The sequence below is a fragment of the Mus caroli genome, unplaced genomic scaffold (assembly GCF_978045245.1).
Source record: "Mus caroli unplaced genomic scaffold, Mus_caroli_1 scaffold_4, whole genome shotgun sequence".
Lineage (NCBI taxonomy): Eukaryota > Metazoa > Chordata > Mammalia > Rodentia > Muridae > Mus > Mus caroli.
Genome location: NW_028227259.1, coordinates 150,608,591 through 150,627,939, shown reverse-complemented (window position 1 = coordinate 150,627,939; position 19,349 = coordinate 150,608,591). Strand labels below are relative to the sequence as shown.

Here is a 19,349-nt window from a genome sequence, read left to right as displayed (position 1 = left end):
CCTCTGCAGGAGCAGCAAGAAGCCTTAACCACTGAGCCATCTCTCCAGTTGCTTCCTTCTGTTTATGTTTCCTTCTTGTGCTCTGGAGCACTCCTGTCACAGGCACATACATCGTTAACGCGTGAACTGTACTGTGCTCCTAACTGTCGGGATGCAGTAATCCCTACATTTTCTCCTTATGAGGTGGTTCATGTGCTTAGGCCATAGGGAGGGGCACTGTGAGGAGGTGTGGCCTTCTTGGAGGAAGTGCGTCACTGTGGGGTGGGCTTTGGAGGCCTACTATGCTCAGGCTCCATTAAGAGTGAAAGACAGCTTCCTCCTAGTGGCCTGAGGATCCTGGTCTCCTCTGGTTGCTTTCAGATCAAGACGCAGAACTCAGCCTGCACGCTGCTGTGCCTCCTGCTGTGATGATAATGGACTAAACCTCTGAATCTGTAAGCCAGCCCCAGTTAAATTTCTTTTATGAGTTACCTTTGGTTTTTGTATCTCTTCCCAGTAATAGAAACCCTAAGACAATTTATATTGATAACTTACTTTTCTGTCTCTGTAACATATATTATGTATATGCATGTGTGTTTACATAAATGTTTTATACATACACATATATATTAATTACTCTACAAAGGATTAGGTTTCATGATAGCATCTTCAAATAAGACATATGCTGTCTGCCCTCCCCATGCCCCACCCAGCCTCACATGCACTGCTACTGTCCCTCATTTCAACACCTCTCACCGTTTCATGACCTATGTCCACACCTGTATGGACAAACACACATAAAAATTAAAATCTGGATCTGCATGTGAGGGAGAAGACACCATCTTTGTTCTTCTGGTCCTAGGTACATACTGATACAATATCTCCATGTGCACTCTCTCTCCTGCAAATCTCATAATTTTCTTCACGGCTGATTAAAGCTCCTTGTGTGGGTGTACAGGGTCTCGTTATCCATACCATCCATGGACATCCTGACTGGTCCTGATTCTCTGCTGGTGTGATGTGAACGCTCTTGCGGGGAAGACCCAGGTTTGAGTCCCTGCACCCATGTTAGGCAGTCACAACCACCTGTAACTCCAGTTCTGGGAGCAGTAGCAAATACAGACATCAAAGCGTCTTGGGGCAGGGCTTGAAGCCTGTAGAGAATCCACCCAGGGGATTGTACTTGGATTGTGTAGTTACGAGAAAATTCCATGTTGGTTTCCATAATGGATGCACCAGTTTTCTTCCCACCAGCAGCGAATTAAACGTTGTCTTTGCCCACACCATCTTTATTATCGCTTGTTTTCTAAGTGATTGCCGTCTCACCGGGGTCAGATGGAAACTCACGGTTGTCCTAATGTGCACGCTCTCATTGGCTAAGGCTGCTGAGCACTTTTCGGGATGTTACCAGCCATTTGTGTTTCTTCTTTTGAGTAGTGTCTGTTCAATCCATCACTGGCTGGAGTTTTATTTTCTTGTGCATGTTTACATTTCTCTATGCAATCAAGATGCGAGCCCCTGTCTAGAGAGTAGCTGCCGGGGTCTCTCTCACTCTTCAGGGTGTTTGATCTGCTGATGGGATGGATCCTTTTGTGGCCTCCCTTCCCCCAGCCTGGAACCTGCTTGCTCAAGGGTGGAGTTTCCTGCTCATTCGTCCTGCCACGCATACTGCTGGACCCTGCCTTTGCTGCCTGGAGGCACACACGTGTTCGTCCTGCTACTGGACCCTGAGTTACTTGGCGGGAAATTGGGTTCCCTCCCCTTTCCTTTATAACTGAGTGTCTGAAAATAGTAAAATTGAGCTTTGATCAGAATGTTGTCTTAGCTCCATTCATTCTTCCGCCCCATCTAGATTCCTCTCTTTTCAGCTCGAACTGCCATTCTCAGTTGAACCGTTCGTGTTGTGGACTACGGGCAGGCCGCAACAGTTGGCGCCAGAACTGGGACCTGAAGAATGGCAGAAGGATGCTAAGAGAAACGACTGCTGTGTGGAGCTCCACAAGAAAGGAAAGGATCTTCGTATCGGAGCATCGGAGCAACGGACAGGTACACATGCTAGCGCTAGCCTAAAATTTCAGTTTTGTAAAGTGTTGCTGAGGATGCGGTAGGATACGAATCAAGTTTGAATCAGTGCTAACCCAACACTGTTTCTGCTTGGGTCAGCAGCTCGTTAATCGGAACTAGATACGGAGACAGGTGGTGTGCCGCAGCTTTTTAGAAAGCTGCTTAGGTGGAAGAAGGAAGGGTTTAAAGTCATGGATCAGGCGGTTGTTTTTAGTTTTCAGGAGTTGTTTCAGGCCAGAGGAGTAAGGCTTGAAGTACAATTAGTAAGAAATTTTTTAGATAAGATAGATAGCTGTTGTCCATGGTTCAAGGAAGAAGAAATGATAGATTGTGGAACCTGGGAGAAAGTTGGTGAGGCCTTGAATATCGCTCAGACAGATAATTTTACCCTAGGTCTCTGGGCGCTTGTAAATGATGCTATAAAAGATGCAACTTCTCCAGGGCTAAATCGCCCTCAGGCGGAGCTTGTGGTATCTCAGGAGGAGTGCCTATCAGAGAAGGCCTCCTCAGAAAAAGATCTTCTTAACTCAAAAATTGATAAATGTGGAAACTCTGATGATGGACTGAATTTTAACAAAAATCACTCAGATAGAGGAATTGCCCATTACCTTAAGATATCTTATTAATAATCAACAGGTTATCGTAGAGACTCCTGGTCTCTCGGCTCAGCTAGCCGAATTAACAGCAGTACTAAAGGTCTTTCAGTCTGTACATGAGGCTTTTAATATCTTTACTGACAGTCTATATGTTGCTCAGTCAGTACCCTTATTAGAAACCTGTGGTACGTTTAACTTCAATACGCCATCAGGATCCTTATTTTCAGAATTGCAAAACATCATTCTTGCCCGGAAAAATCCGTTTTATATTGGCCATATACGGTCTCACTCTGGTCTTCCTGGGCCTCTGGCCAAAGGTAATGATCGCATTGACAGAGCTCTAGTAGGAGAAGCTTTAGTTTCGAATCCTGTTGCTCTGGCCCAACGTGATCATAAAAGGTTTCACCTCTTTAGCCAATTCCCCTACAGGAGGCCGGAGATTAGCTTTAGCTTTACAATTTGCATCTAAATAAAGTACCTTGACTTCTCCAAACAGAAAATTTACAGTGCTACTCTCTCATTGTTTAGATTTCTTTCTTTTCTCAAGCAGGTCAATCCACATTCTCCGGTTCTCCGCCCCTAAGAGCAAACAGGTGGTACTGCTAATCTCCCTTCCAAGGACATCCCAGCACGTGGCTTTCAGTCTGAGATAGGATTTAGATTTACCAAGAGAGCTAGAGAACTAGAAATTTCAAATATTTACAGAGATTAGTTCTTATTTTAATAGAGATGGGCTTAGTCCCTTAGCTGGCCTCTGGCTTTTCACCCTTGCTGTTACTGCAAGGTGTCCTTAGTTCCTCAGGCTAGGGAATAACAGGGATGAAGAGTAAAGACTTCCAGCTCCTATTTTAACCACAGTTAGTGATGTTAATACTGACATAATTCTTGTCTAGGCCTTGCTAAATCTGAGGTTGACAAGTCTCATATAGAGACCACGCATCGCTCAGAACTGCACATACTGATTCATAATCATATGAATACAGTATGGGTACCGCTTGGCGCAGGAGATTACTGCGGAGGGAAGGTCCAGCTTGACCGTTTCTGAGTTCCCTGTGCGACACACCTGATTTGAAAGAGGTTGGTATCTGATTCCAGCTAAAAACCAAAAATACCTAAGGCTCTGCCTCCCCTCCCCAAAAGATACCAAGAGCCACAGGTGTGAGTTGTTATAACGCTCACGGGAGGAATCAGGTCAATGTCCACCCAAGTCAAGGTTAAAGGTCCACTCATCTACGGATGAGAAAATCATTTGATCACCTCTGTTAAGCATTGCCTATTTAAACTTAATTAATAGGGGGGAGAGAGGTTGGAGACCTTACTGTCGAAAGGGCAAGCCCTTCACTGCCTCCCACCCAAATAAAAATAAAAAAAGCCAACTGGCCTTGTACTAGGAGCCAGCCAGTCTTACCCCTTCTCCCTGTTTCCCTGCCTGCCATCCAAAATTGCGGAGGAATATCAGCTCAGTGTTATTCTAAATTTGTTTAGTTAAACTTAGCCAGGGTTCCAACGCCCTACTTAAAATGCAAACAGGTAGTTACCTATTCAGCACTAATTAGCATTATAAAGTCAGAGCCTATTCTGTTAGTGGTTTACTAGGATAATAAAGACAGTCTTAGCCAAATACAGTTTACCATTAGAAAAGTTAAGAAATCCCACGGAAACAGGTTTTTTTCTTTAGCCCTAAGAACTCAGGCAGAACTATTGAACATAAATAATTTTTCTGCCTCAGGCCAGCCCCTTTTCTTTGTTTGTTTGTTTTGTTAACTAATGGGAGGAGATGTGGCCTCCCTTCCCCCAGCCTGGAACCTGCTTGCTCAAGGGTGGAGCTTCCTGCTCATTCGTCCTGCCACGCCTACTGCTGGACCCTGCCTTCGCTGCCTGGAGGCACACACGTGTTCGTCCTGCTACTGGACCCTGAGTTACTTGGCGGGAAATTGGGTTCCCTCCCCTTTCCTTTATAACTGAGTGTCTGAAAATAGTAAAATTGAGCTTTGATCAGAATGTTGTCTTAGCTCCATTCATTCTTCCGCCCCATCTAGATTCCTCTCTTTTCAGCTCGAACTGCCATTCTCAGTTGAACCGTTCGTGTTGTGGACTGCGGGCAGGCCGCAACATCCTTTGCTGTGGAGGAGTGCTTTAATTACATGATATGATCCTGTTTGTTAGTTTTCGCTAAGATTCCTGGCCCTGCTTGAGTCCTGATCGGAAAGTTCTTGTTTATACATGTACCCTGTGTTGTTTCCCTACATGGTCAAGTTTAAGACTGGGCTATGTTCTTAGATCTCTTATCTGTATAAGACACTCTTCACTTTCCTTGTCTCCCATCTGATATTAACCAAATGAGCTTTCTTATGCATTGCAATTGCAGAATACATTTTCTACCCATGATTTTCCTTAAGTCTGTGTCTTTAACCTTAAATGTGTGTTTTTGCCTCATTGGTTTATGTATCTTGGTAATCTCTTTTAAGAGGACTGGAATAATTAGAGAAAGGAGAGAGATTTCACATGAATGAACTCAGAGTTCTAAGCCATCTGCAGAGACTATCTCTCATTATGAGTACGTTGATGGTCATTAAGATGGCAGAATGGTTTTTTTCCAGAGCGCCCAAAGATATGTTATGCACTAGCGTCCCCCAGAAAGGAGTCTCATGCGTTCCAACAGTGAAAAAAAATGGTTAAATAAGTTGGATGGATATACTAACCCTCCGCTATTAAGTCCCTTAAATGAATCCACGGAGCTGTTTATCATATAGTGAGGACGGCCTTAACAGCTATTTGTATACTGGCACGCCATTCTTATAAACATGTATACAAAGCAGTGTCCTCAGTAATTTTATTGAATTGATTAAGTGATGTATATTGCATACTTTGTGTAGCTTCGTGCTATACATTTTACATATAATTAATATGAGTATAAAGTGTGTGAGTGAAGGAGAGAATGAGGGGAGAGAGAGGAGAGAGAGAGAGCATTCTAAAGGGAATAAGGGGGAACATTTGTTATCACAAGAACAGAAGAAGATAACAGTCACCGAGTGTTAAAAGGACTCCTGGCATCATTGGCAGATTCCTGATGCTCCTCTTCCTTTAAAAGGAAAATTATATTCAAATCATACTCTATTAGTGCTAAGTATCTTTTTATACACTTCTTTGTTATCTCACTCTTAATGGTCAAGGTGTACTGGGATTTATTCACCTTTTAAAAGAGATTTATTTTTATTTATGTATAGGAGTGTTTTGCTTGCAGGAATCTATGTGTACCACATGTCTGCAGTACCTAAAGAGGCCAGAAGAGGGCATTGGATTCCTCTGGAAATGACAGATGACGGGGGCTGCCATGTGGTTCTGGGAACTGAACCCACGTCCTCTGCAAGAGCAGCCAATGCTCTTCTGGCTAAGCCATTTCTCAGCCCAGTGTTTGTTCTTTTCAAAATTAGTTCCTCCTTGCTTAATACTGATTAAAAAAAATTTTGTCTTTTATCAAATGTGCAAAAATGTGCACAAAACATGTTCCTTCTATTTGGTGGCTCATCTTTTTATTCTTTAAAAAGCATCTTTCTTAGAAGTTTCCAACCCTTACAAAGTTATAGCTTATAAAAACTATTATTTCACTCTAATACCAGCAAGGATTTGATTGCAAGATACTGCAGTTTTAATTGAGCAGCCGGCTGAGAGGTGCAAGAGCTTGGGATTATTAACCAAGGAGAAGGGAGAAGTATTCTAGATTCCTGTTAATTGGTGTGCAGAGTGACTGTCATTATCTGAAGGAAACCCCTCAGTGCGCCTCAGCTGGACACCAAGTTTTGCAGTGTTGGGCACAGCTGCACCAGCGGGGCTTTTCTCCCTTGCCCACTACTCTGATCTCCCTCACCAGAAGTTCCTATTCAACTGCGTGGTACACACTTTGTAAATGTTCCCGGATGATCGCTGAAGGCTTGCGGGCCTTTGTCTTTCTCACGAACACTCTCCAAGTTACAAGTTTCCTCTTTTGTGGCTATAATTGTCACTAACCTTAGCAGCAGCAGCCAATATGGTCTTGTTGAAAAGGATTCCTAAAAACCCCACTGAAATACAATGCTGCAAAACTCCCTTGCCTCAAAACCTGTGTTCAATTAGGCTGTAAAAGGAGTGTGCCAAACACTCCAAAGGCAGGCAGAACACAAAGCTGCACGTGCTGTTCCATAAGCAGAGCTCGCATGCTGATCCGTCCACACACAGGACCAGAATGTCTTCAGGCTGTAAAGAGTGCTTCAGTGCTCATCATCCTGAGCTTCCAATTAACAGGAGAATCAGATGAAGTGAGTGCCAGTCTCAATTGCTAGTTCCTCGGGGATTTCCAGTCCCTCTGTCTACTCTAGAACCACAAGAAAACAGGTGGGTTTCCAGGCAAGCTGCTGTGCTCAAGAGAGGGATAACAACTGTGGGTCAAGGCAAATCCTGATGCTCCCACTGAAAGCGTTCTCCTGACCACAGCTGCCTGTCAGCCAGGCAGCATCTCTTCACGGCTGCACAGCACCCATCTGGACCCACACCTGAAGGTGAGTCTCTGACTGAGGGTGGTGGGGGGCAGAGGGAATGGGTATATTTGATGGTGGGTGGGAGGCAGAGGGAATGGGTTTGAGGGTGGGTGGGAGGCAGAGGGAATGGGTTTGATGGTGGGTGGGAGGCAGAGGGAATGGGTTTGAGGGTGGGTGGAAGGATGGGGTTTGGACAGAAAGTAAAGATTAGGGACCCTAAGAACGTGGTTAAAAAGATTCTGCTTTGGGTTTATCATAAATGGTATGATACTTGGCCAAACATAAGGACTTGGGCCAGGGCCGCAACACCAAAACAAAACAAGCAATAACACCATCTGATGATTATGAACGGGGAAAGAAAAATCCATGAATCCTCATGTCGTCAGGCTGGCCTGGAATGCACACACTGTGTGCACACAGATGACTGCACGCCTCATCCTCCTGCCTCTGCTGAGATTCCAGTGCTCTCCACTGTCCGCCCTGGGGTGCTGGGACGGGGACTGATCCCATCGTGATGAAGGCAAGAACTCTACATGCTGACCTCCTCCCCACCCAAACCACACCTGTAAACTCTGATTCTGGTCCTAGATAACCCACTTTTTCTCAGCAGGCCACTCCTTGGGTAGAAAGACAGAGGGCCAGCACAGTTTGAGGATGGACACAGCAAGGCTGAAATCAGCCCCCTCCCTGCCTCTTCCCTTCCCCACCCCCGACGGGAAGCCATCACTGAAATCAGGCTGCCCCATTCAACTTGGCCTACAGCCTTGCACCTCACGGTCAGAAAGCCACTGTGAGTACTTGAGGTGAACGGGAAACTCCCACCCCCATCACAAACACAGTTAGAACTCAGTCACAAGTAAACGCCGCTGCATGGAAAGACTCACAAAGACTGAAGTGTAATGGCGGGTACATTCAGGGTGGAGGACCGTGTTGAAATGCATTGCAAGTGTGGTGGCTGGAGCGAGGAATGTCCCCCACAGGCTCAAGTGTTTGGTCACTTGGTTCCCTGATGGCAGTGCTGTTTGGGGATTTGGAACTATGAAGAGACTCCACTGACTGCTGCTTTCTTCTCAGATCTGCCTCTTCTACAACTTGGGTTTCCAATGCAGTCAGCACGGCTCCTTATACCCAGATCCCATAATTCATTCTGTGCATTCGGTCAACTTCCTAAAATGAACTGACTGGCCTACATTATCTTTTAAATGCAAAACCACACAGGTCTGCATTGGGGGGCTGCCATCTCCGGTCCACATTCCATTCCATGAATGGAATCTTGTTTGACAGTCTGAAAGAAAAGTAGTTTTGTAAGCCATGGAGGGAATCCCACCTCTGGTCCAGCCTGAGGCCACAGAGGATCAGCAGTGCTCAGAGACATCAAGTTTCTGTATGATCATATGCAATACAACAATATCCACCCCAGACTGACAGATGGGCTTTCTATTGTATGTGTGTGTGTGATAACCCCAACGGTGGCTGTGAACTCCAGTTCTCATCTTACACCTGGACTATGACATCTAGAATGAACTTGGTCTGTGCTGCATTAAAGTCACGATATTAGCAAGGCTATGCTCCTTTGGGAGCTCTAGGGAGAATCCGCTCCTCCGTCTTTAGGTTCTAAGGCCTGCCTGCTCTCCACCTTCAAAAGCAATAGTAGCCACTGAGCCATTCCACTAGAATACACTCCCACACAAATTTTTCCACTGTTCTCTTCCACATTTAAAGAAATCCCATGACCCGTGAATTCCCGGGCCCAGCAAATATCTTTCTGTCAAGGTCAGGTCCTTTATGAATGTTCCCTTCTGTGTAACTACCATGCATACAGGTTTCAAGCACACGGGCACGGCTACACCTGGAGGGGCTCACAGGAGCATGGCTATCGCTGGAGCTTCTGCAGCAAAACAGGCAGGAAGCCAGTCACACGGGACTATGTCCTGAGAGGCGGAATAAACCTGATTAATATAGCAGTCTGCTGAGTACCACAGTTCAACAAGTAGCCTGGTTATTAAATTTTTAAGTTTAACTCAGTTTGCATTACTCATAGTTTGTGTCAACAAATATTTTAGCTACTAGCAAGAAAGAGAACTTGCAAAAAACCATAAAAGCAAAGAGAAACGTACATCTATCAATAACTTGAAAAGATTTTTTTTCTGTAATTATATACATTTATATATTCTCTGAACAACAACTAACCCAAAATCAACTGTAATTAGTTTAGCTTTCAAGAGAAATCCATTCCAAAATACATGGTGATTCATTTCCAGGTGACAGTTTCCTTAGCCAAAATTTATAAATCTCCTTAAAAGATATCAGTATCAAATATAATCCTTTTAAAGAAATAGGTATTTGCAGTGGTTCTTTTCAAAAATAAATACATAAAAGCTCTTGAGTCTCTCTCTCACTCACTCACTCACACACACTCACACACACATCCATACTCACTCACTCATAAACACATACTTACACACACACTAACACATATACACACACTTATACATGCTCTCTCTCTCATCTACTCACTCACATACTCACTCATGAACACACACTCATACACACACACTTGCAGGCACACACACTCTCACTCATATATACATCTACCTTCAGTGTTGTAGACTACCTGGATATAGAATTTCACAGAGACTTTCCAGCTATTACCAGTTCGTACAATGTTAAGTGAGAAACTCTGTCACCACTAAAAGGAATGGAGGCAAAGTGAGAAAACAGGGTCAGGATGGAAAAGTCAAAGTGGGAAAAAATACAATTTCAAAAAAAGGCTTTTCGTGCTTCTCTAAATCCTAAAAAGAACATCCCTTGGGTATTTAATATTAATCTTTATTGACAAAATAATGGAGTCTTTTCTTCCTTATGGCTGTAGCTGCTGTTAGTCAACTACATATATGTATAACATATATAATATGTATGCAATAATCAGCTACCTGTTGTTATTTCCTATTTGAAATTAGGCCAATATTTGTTGAACATCAACTGTATACTAGGTACACTGTAGACGCTAACTACTTTTCAACCTAACTAGTTAAAAAAAGAAAAGACCCTTGGTCCTGTCAAATTTAATGAGACAGTTTTGCTAAGAAAAAATTAAATCCACAATCAACTTAATCTTAAAAGGCATTAAAAATGGACACGTTGTAAAGTCTACACATCTGGTCCTCTCTAGCAATGTGCAGGCTCGTATTTTCACGGTGACAACTGTAAACGCAGTCAGGTACCAGCAGCCCAGGGCTGACACAGTCACTGGCCGTGGGCTGTGAAGGAAGATGCTTTCCTTCTTCACAGTTGCCACTCACAAGTCAAAATCCACTGGGTACCGTGAAGTCTGTAAGATACCAGCGGTAGCCAGGGGATGCCGAGGGGACTTACTCAGACTGCTCAGCTGGCGGATGATTGCGGCGAGCGTGCTGTTGGTCACGCATTCCAGCTCACTGGTGACTCCTTCCGGCAGGGCGCCGCGGCACAAGTGCCGGGGTTCAATGTTTCTCTTCACTAAAGGCATGGCTGACAATCTAAAAATTAAAAAGATATACATGTTCTTTATTTACACACACACATACACACACACACACACATATATATATATATAGTCATGGTCTCATTTAAACAAATCTAGAGTTTTAATTTTCTTGGAAACAGACACTTGGTCAGGAATTTCAATTAGCCTTTCATTCCTGTGTGAAAGGGTTGGCTAGAAGGTGATACATCTTCAATTACCTTAAACCTACACAGATTTCAGACATATGTAGAATTCCCCTGTAAGAGAAGAATACGCTCAAGTTCTAGATACATGTGAGAGACTGAACGGGTGAATCCTGCCCTCTCTCTCCACTGAAACGACAGCAGACAGAAAAAGAAAAGGTCCAGAAAAAAACCTAAATTAAAGCAGGGCATGATGGTTTGCACGCGCCTTTAATCCCAGGGCTCGGGAGGCAGAAGCAGGTGAATATGAGTTCGAGGACAGCCTGGTCTACACAGTGAGTTCTGGGTCAGCCAAGACTACACAGTGAGACCCTGTCTCAAAAAAAAAAAAATGAGTGCCTCATAGTTATTAGCTATAGCAAAATATACACAAATGCATTATACATCTCACAAATGTATAAAGATGCTTCACAGTGCTTAAGTAATTATCACTGATGGAGAGGAAGGGACTGCAAGCATCCAAGAATGTCTCAAAATGTCTCTTTCTGGTGACAGCTCCTTTCTCACTCCCTGTGACCAAGGGTCTGGCAGGTGTCACCTGTAAGTTCTATAGACTTTACCACCTATGCATGAAGCCTCTAATCATATGGTTTAGTTTTTGACTGAGTTTGGTATAACTGGAGTCATACCAAGCCTTGTGGGTTTTATTTCAATATAAGGTTTGTATTATTTATCAAAGTTGGTGTATGTTGGCTTTCATTCTTTATAACAAACAGGAAGGAAATCGAAACTGGTGCTAGAAACTTAGAAAAGAACCTACAACCACCCAGGCTAGACCAGTGTAATTCCTCCCTTCACTCCAAATCTCGTCTTTATATCACCAATCAGCGCAGCTTCCACCCCTCACCAAAGAAGCTTCCCCTTACTACAAACAGAGACCATCGCAGAACACCACAACTGGACAGAGTATAGAGATCAACAGACTGTGGGCAGCTCACCTCTAATGGATACACAGAAGGCCTGAATCCATGGTTCAGGGAACATTGAGGAAGAAAGGCCAGAAAGACTGTAAGAGGTAGCACACCAGGAAGTCTACTGTGAAACAGGCTCTGGAAATGGCTGCATAAACAAAGCTGGAGCAACAGCAATACCAACGGCCATGGCATCACAGAGAGGGTGGGCAGTTTTGCAGGCCCCAGTCTAGACAAAGACTACAGGCAACTTTTTACTTCTGGGACAAGAAATAGCCTCTCCCAGGGATAAGCCCCCTTACTGGTTGTCTAATGCAGAGAAGTCAGCCTCTAAATCATATACATACTACCAATGAAAAGGGACTCAGTATGTGTGCATATGTATATGTATTTGCATATACATGCAAACCCCTATATATATATATACATATATATGTATGTACATATATATATATATATATATATATATATATATATATATATATACACAATCAAATAAAAGGAGGCTATCACCTTGAGAGCTGGGGGAATGGGAGTAGTTTTAGGGAGGCTAGCTGGGAAGGGATGGAGGAAGGAAAGGGGAAATTCTATTTTAATTAAGAACATCTTTTTTAAAATTAAAAGGATGCCATAGCATTCATTTTTATGTATTTTAATATTTCTATGGAGCATCCAGAAATATTTGTGTATGTTCATAAAAATAGACTACATACTACTTACTTCTTTGCTATAGAATACTTCTTCTTGTACACCAGACATGCCTGTGCCACAACTGATTTACCCATTCTGCTGCTGAATGCCTTTGAGCCATTTTCACTTTGAGTCAATTATAAAGAATGCTGCTTTGAAAAGAACTACACACATGAACACACACAGAGATATACACACCAACTTTTGGGTTTCCGATGACCTTCAGAGACCCGAGAATAACAGTCCTGGTCTCTGAGCAATGTCTTGAGGGGAGAGTAGAAACTTCTAGAGTTGGGGTCCGGGACTCGGATCACTGCAGGAGTACCATCAAAGGAGGCTGGCAGACTTTGGTGGCTTCCCCATTTTGGTTCTTAGTAATGGCGTGAGCAGCTCTTCCCATCTTTGTCTGCATGACCCAGAGGCCCAATGCAACAGGCTGACCAACCATGGGATGGAACCACTGAACCCCAAGACAAATCTGAAGAAAAGCTGACAGATACAGAACTAAGAGCAAGAGACGGAAGTGGTCACGCGACTACAGATGCAACACCGCCACACTGGCCAGAAAAGGCCGTGCCTAGACTACAAACATGAAGTAAATTCACCTGAACTCCAAAACATATGCTCGAGAATCAGAGGCACCAGGAAGGAGGGAAATGGGAGAATGGCCTTTAAAAACCCCTTCTTCCTGTGCTGGGATTCCTTCCTCCACCCCACTCAGCATGACGCTGGCCACAGCAAGGACAAGGCTGAGAAATGCAGAGGAGCCTCAGGGCAGTCATCTTCACTGACTGGAACACTATTGCTCTAGAAACTCCCTTCCAGAGGCTGGAACACTCCTCCCTGGGAATGTATGGGGGTGGGGGGAATCTATAAACACTGACCCTGGAGAGGGGAGTGTCTCCCTACTAAAATGACAGCCAGTTCACCCTACAGTAACACTCATCAGCAGAGATAATGCAGCAGACACTGGACAGGAGTCAGAACCGCTGCTCCCAAGGCTGCTTGTGAGACTAGCTAAGCATGCACTGCCTTCTAAGTACCTTATCCCCCACACAGGGTGACAGCTAAGAATTGTACATAAAACTCTCTTCCACATCAGAATTCAATGTCAAACCTTTAACTTTTGCCCAGAAATGTGGTCAGTACAGAACCTTCCAGACAGAAAGGCATCACCCTCATCTATTTGGACCTGCAACTGTTCAAATACAGAGAACTCTCATCACACACATATTATTGGTGCCTCAACTCTACAGCTTATCTAAAATGAGTTAAAGAACTGAGTTCCATCTTCTCCCGAGCTATTCGCCACCCACCCCCACCACCACCCCACCCCCGGGTGGGACAGGGTGTAAAATGCACAAGCCTGGCGTCCCAGCCAGACAGGCAGCTGGCTCAGGCTGATTCCCACAAAACACAATGTTCCCGCCTGCACACCTGCCCCCGGCTGTGCTGTGCCTTCCCATCCCACCCTATCAAAGGCAGTCAGTTCTGTGTGCAAAGCAACTCTGTCTCACTGCTAGCGGGCTGCTGGCCTAACTGATGGGGAGGCCACAGCGTGCTTGGGAGATTGCCATAAAGGCTGACCTTATGACTAACAAGATGTTTTTAGGGCACAAATGAGAAAAGCTTAGTGCCTTATGGCCCTAGTAAAATGTTGGCCTTGCCCTGGCTGTGGAGGGCCCGCCCTCGGAGAGCTGCCAATCACTAGAATCAATAAACAACTGAGCCAGGCATGAGCTCTTATGTGTAGCCCTGCCAAACCAGAACCTCGCACCCACTACCTCATCTGCTGGGTCCCTGCCTTGGACCCTGACCACCTCCCTTAATCCATCCTGGGCCATCAGTCAAGACAGCTAAGGAACAGCCCCCATGCCTCCAGAGACCACAGAATTATTCAAAGTAGGCAATTCTGAGCCTTCCGTATGTCAGTGACTTTCCACAGAAACTATGACGAAGGTCCTGTTCAGGGTGCCCTTCACCCCCACCTCCTAATGGACCGGGTGCTTCCCATATGTTATGGCCGACCCTGTCCTGTTGGAAACCATCTTTGCAACACTAACTGTCTCATCCCCGGTGGTCCCCACACCTCACCACACTGTTCTAACTCACTGCCACTTCATGCCTCTTCTTCCCCCTTAAGCTTCATCCCTGCAACCTGCGGGAATGTCTGAGACTATTACAGGAGGCTGGAGCTATCTTTGCTCTGAGGAGAGCCAAGTCTATGAATTCTGCTCACTCTGAGGCACGAATGGCCTCAATACAACCTGATTCTGCCAGTTATCCAGCAACCTGCACACGTGTCACCATTTGCCTCCTCTGCCTGCTGCTGCTGCTGCTGCTCTAGAATGTCAGCCTTGCCTGGTTTCTTACCTTCATTTTTACCATTGCACCTCTCTCCATGACAACACAGATAGGCTGACTTCCCTACCCGCAGTGTTAGCAGAATGGCTTCAGTTCTGCTGTAAGCAGTGGTTTCTGTGACTTTCTGGGCCCGTCTGAAGTCTGTGTGCACTTTTCCCAGGTCGCCTTTATTTTATCTGACACTACTTGTTCAGTTTTGAATTAACTGAAGCACAAGAACGAGAAAGGGAAACAAACGTTGGGTAGTCCCTTACCCCTGAGAATGCTTTACAATGACAGAGACAACATAATCCATTAATCCAACTGTTGCCCGTGGAAGCGCTTAGCGTTTCTTCATGGAAAACAAAGCAAATCCAGGATGTATCAAGCCATGCTTTCACATCTGTCTACCTGCTAAGTGTGAAGCAAAGGTTGCCAGCAAAATGTCTACGGGCTTCCAAGGAATCTGTGTTAGAGGTAGGATTAGTTTGTCCCACTTTTATGAGAAATGGTCTCAACTTAGCAAGAGACAGTCTAGTTCCCAGAACCGTGAACTAGATCTCAGACTGTAGGGATAGTCTCCTGTGATCTGTGTGGAAGCATCGCCTGTCAATAAAAAAGCTGTTGGCCTATTAGCTGGGGCAGGAGGTAGGAGGCAGGAGTTCCAGCAGGGAGAAAGGATTCTGGGATAGATTCAAGCAGGAGAAGACTTGCCCCAATGGTGATGGAGACAGACTTTTGATACTGAGGAGAGGTAACCAACCACATTGTGGCCTAAGCATTTATTCATAATTAACTACATCTTGGAGTCCTTATTTCAGGAACTGGGGCGCAGGTAGTAAAGCCTCTGGTTACATCAGACCCTGTAGAAATCAGGCCAGGATCCTGATCTAGGAATCCCAGGACCACAATGTCCAGCTTGGAGTGACTGCACTCTTTAATGGTAGAGACAGACCATTCTCACTGCAGGAGATAGATGGACAAAGTTTGCAGTGACAAACTACAACACAACACCAGAGTAACTGGCAGAGGCAGGGAAAAGCTGAGGTCTCGCTGGCATCTCTGCTGTACTGTGATGCCATAAGAATGGCGAATCAGCAAGGATGCTGACCCTCAGTGTACCCTTCATCCCTGCAAGGCTAGCCTGTGCTTTGCTGGTGGTTCTGGCTTCCTCTCCTCCAAACTCACCTCCCGTCATAGAAACTTGACCTCTGTTTCTTGGACTAAAACACGAGAGACCCCAAGGATGGTCAAAGAGAGCATGTGGTGGGCAGGTGAGGATTGAGGACTTGCCCGAATCCCACTCTGCAGGTAAGGAAATGACACTGTAGCTGACAGGTGACGTGAAGTCCCTGTCATATGACATGATTCAGTTACTGAAGATTCCACTGGGTGATCTGGAAAATGTCCTGGTGGAGGGATGTGGCAAGGAACAATCCAGACATCTGAAAAATTTAGAGGGGGGGGAACCATTCACAAAACAACCGTGCAGTGATGGCTAAGCTGTTCTAATCCTCCATATGAAGTCAGCATGGGACAGAAAGCTATAAATGAGCAGGAAATGGGCAAGGAGGAGACCCACAAAACCTTGCTGGTGAGAATAGAGTGATCCTCTCAGGACCTGTGCACAGACACAGTAGGAAACTGTGGGACAAGGCCCACCACCAGCCAAGACAGGTGCAGCATGCTGGTCTGGGCCCCAGTCAAGAAAGCTGGCATCCTGAAGACTCAGAGGGGACACATATGGTAGGTGCGCAAGATGGTGTTGAGTCCAAATATCTCCAGCAGGTGCTGTAGTTTATATTCTTCCTCTGACTACGGACACACAGGAGCAAAACCTAGCCTCAGAGGGCTGGGTCCAGTAAGAAAGACATCAATGGGCAACATGCTGATCAGTCAGAAAGAATGCATGGTGGGCTATATGCTGAATGTCTGTGTCCCTATGGAGGGTTATATGCTGAACATGTGTCCCCAAAGGGTAACAGATAAATCCTACAAAGAACCTTAGAATGCTGACGTTGGGCAGGATCTGGCAGTAGAGGCTGTGTTGGGATAATCCCTCCTAGATGAAAGGCAAACTGTTGCATTTTTCAGCCCTCAACACAAGGAGGGACAGTCAGTACCTGTTAGGTTAGGCTTGGGGCAGGGAGGCACAAGACGACCCTCACACTGGGTTAAAATCTCAGTTCTCTGGTTTGCATAGGCTATGGCATATGTAGTTCATCTGCTTAGTCTGTATGGCCCAGCAGACCCCAGAGGCCTTAGAAGTGTCCATGGTAGAAAGGTGAAACCCCAGCAGGCCCAAGTGCATGCCCAGCGACTCTGCTATCACTTCAGAGAAGGCCTTTGGAACAAAGCTTTGCCTTTAGCTGTGTTGCCAGGTCTTGGCAGAGACCATACAACACCAAGGGATTCCCAGAATAAGCAGAATTCTATCAGCTGAGTTATCAATTTGAGTCAATAGCCATGCATGAGCTAGGGATAGCAGAAGAAATCTGTGATCAAGCCTGAGCAGAACCTGAGAGCACAAAGGAATCTCATGAGCAGCAAGGCCAGACCTCCCAGTCTCCACAGGAGCTGCAGACCAACCCAGCCAGCTGAAGGATGGGAGGTCCCAGCCTGGTGTTAGTGGTCACCGAGAAACTGAGCTCAGCTGCAATGAGAACCATGCAGGAAGACACAATGCCACACAGCACTGTGCTAAATGGTTACCTCTGCTGTCTTAGCTGTGGTCTGTTGGCTGGAGAATTAGAGGCATCCTTGTGCTTTCATTTTCTCTCCTCCCCTCCTTCTACAAATTAACACAGACAGACAGACAGACAGACAGACAGACAGACACACACACACACATGCTAGATCCTGCGATGAAAGAGACACTGAATACAAAGTTGATAAAAGTCTCAGTCTGAATGCAGCAGCACTTCAGGCCCGGTGGATTCCTACACAATGTCCCATCTGATCCTCTTTATGGGAGAGGAAGTGTGAGACTGTTAAATATGATAAAAACCCAGACTCCGTTCGAGTCTTCCCAGAAGGATAAGGAAAACCAGATGATTTCATCATCTGGGGGTGTGGGGAGGAGTGGGAAATCACATCAAAGACTCCACGCTGTGACAAGAGAAGGGCTCCATCCTGGTGTTTCCTGCTTACTCCCACTATAAAACCTCAGTAGACAAGCTTTCAGCCTGCTCTCTCAAACACACATCAACTTTACCCCAGAACATATCACATGGACTCGAAAACATTGGGTGATACTCATCTTTAACAACATTAGCAACAGAGTACCCAAATACCTACCCATTTCTCTTTTCTTATGTTTCTTAAATCCTTTTTCAATTAGACTTTAAAGGATGTCAATATTTAGTATTTTGTTTGGTCTATTCCTAGACGGTAAAGTAATATTAATCTTAGCAATATTTCCTTCTAATAAAGTTATTTTTTCAATGCTGGCTGTTATGCATGAGTGTAGCCATAGGATCAAGCTGGCCAAAGACCAAGTAAGACTTGTAGATTTCATCAACCAAAAACTAAATGCAGCCAACTGGCATCTGAAGTCACAGCTGAGGTGTCCCAGCTCTGCCGTAACCTGCTGTCCTACCAGTTCCCATGTTGTGTTTGAAAAGAGTTTTGATTTATGACTGTCTTTGTTCTGTTACAATTGCCATGTTGGAACATGCTGTTTATGATAACCTGAGTCTGTGTTCCCTGCCACGCTCACTCACGTTTCCCTCTAGAATAAACTACCTTTTTTCCCTTGTGAGGTGATAACTGTGTTTTTGTGGTGAGAGTTTCTTCCTGATAAAAACCCTTGAAGAAACAAAGAATACAGGGACCATAGCTTAAGAAAATAAGGCCACACCTGAAAACCCTTGAGTAGCATTGGACCAAACGGAGACAACATCAAAGTCTTCCCATTACGGTCAGGAAGAAGACAGGGTGCCCATTCTCTCCACTCTTATCCAACACTACATTTAAAGCCTTTGCTATAGCTGTCAAGCAAGAAAGGGAAATGAAGGGTTAAAAACAGGACTGGAAGAACTAAGACGTCCCTATTTATAGACAATGTGATGCTTTACATAAGAGACCTACAGGCTCTATCCATTTGTAAAACCTGGCAGGGCTAAGGAGTCTGTCTCTTCTATTCCTCATGTGCTGGTGACCTTTAGTCTGATTGCTGCATGCCAGGCAATTAAGAGTGTGGCATGTGGCAGAGCTAAATTGGGTGGCCCAGACGGCATTATACACACTGAACTAAGTTACCCATGCTACAGATGTTGGCTTTCTAGTTACATGCGCTTGTAATTCACCTCTGAAGAGAAGCAGTCCCATCAGCATTGGTCTTGTGCCCCCACACAGTGACATGCTGCTCACTGGAGCCCCTTAGGGGAGCTTTTCATTTCTCTGGGGCCAGGACTGGATCCCAAGGCCAGGACTGGATCGACCTGCCAGGGTGTTACTGTGCCCTGGGTGGAGGCAAGTGCCTCCTGCCACCCTCCCAGGAGTCAGCTCATTGCTATCTCTGCCTCCCCACAGTCAAAGCAAGG

The 19,349-nt window shown here is 45.2% G+C and overlaps 1 protein-coding gene across 2 annotated transcripts in view; it reads right to left on the bottom strand.

The window, feature by feature from the left end:
* The window catches only part of Wasf3 (WASP family member 3), a 92,988-nt gene that overhangs the window by 25,655 nt on the left and 47,984 nt on the right, over nt 1-19,349 (bottom strand). For both annotated transcript variants that reach the window (XM_021162982.3, XM_021162983.3), the window contains exon 3: nt 10,529-10,671. In XM_021162982.3, the coding sequence (XP_021018641.1) occupies nt 10,529-10,661 (133 nt within the window). In that variant the 5' untranslated portion in view covers nt 10,662-10,671. The remainder of the gene's footprint in view (nt 1-10,528; nt 10,672-19,349) is intronic.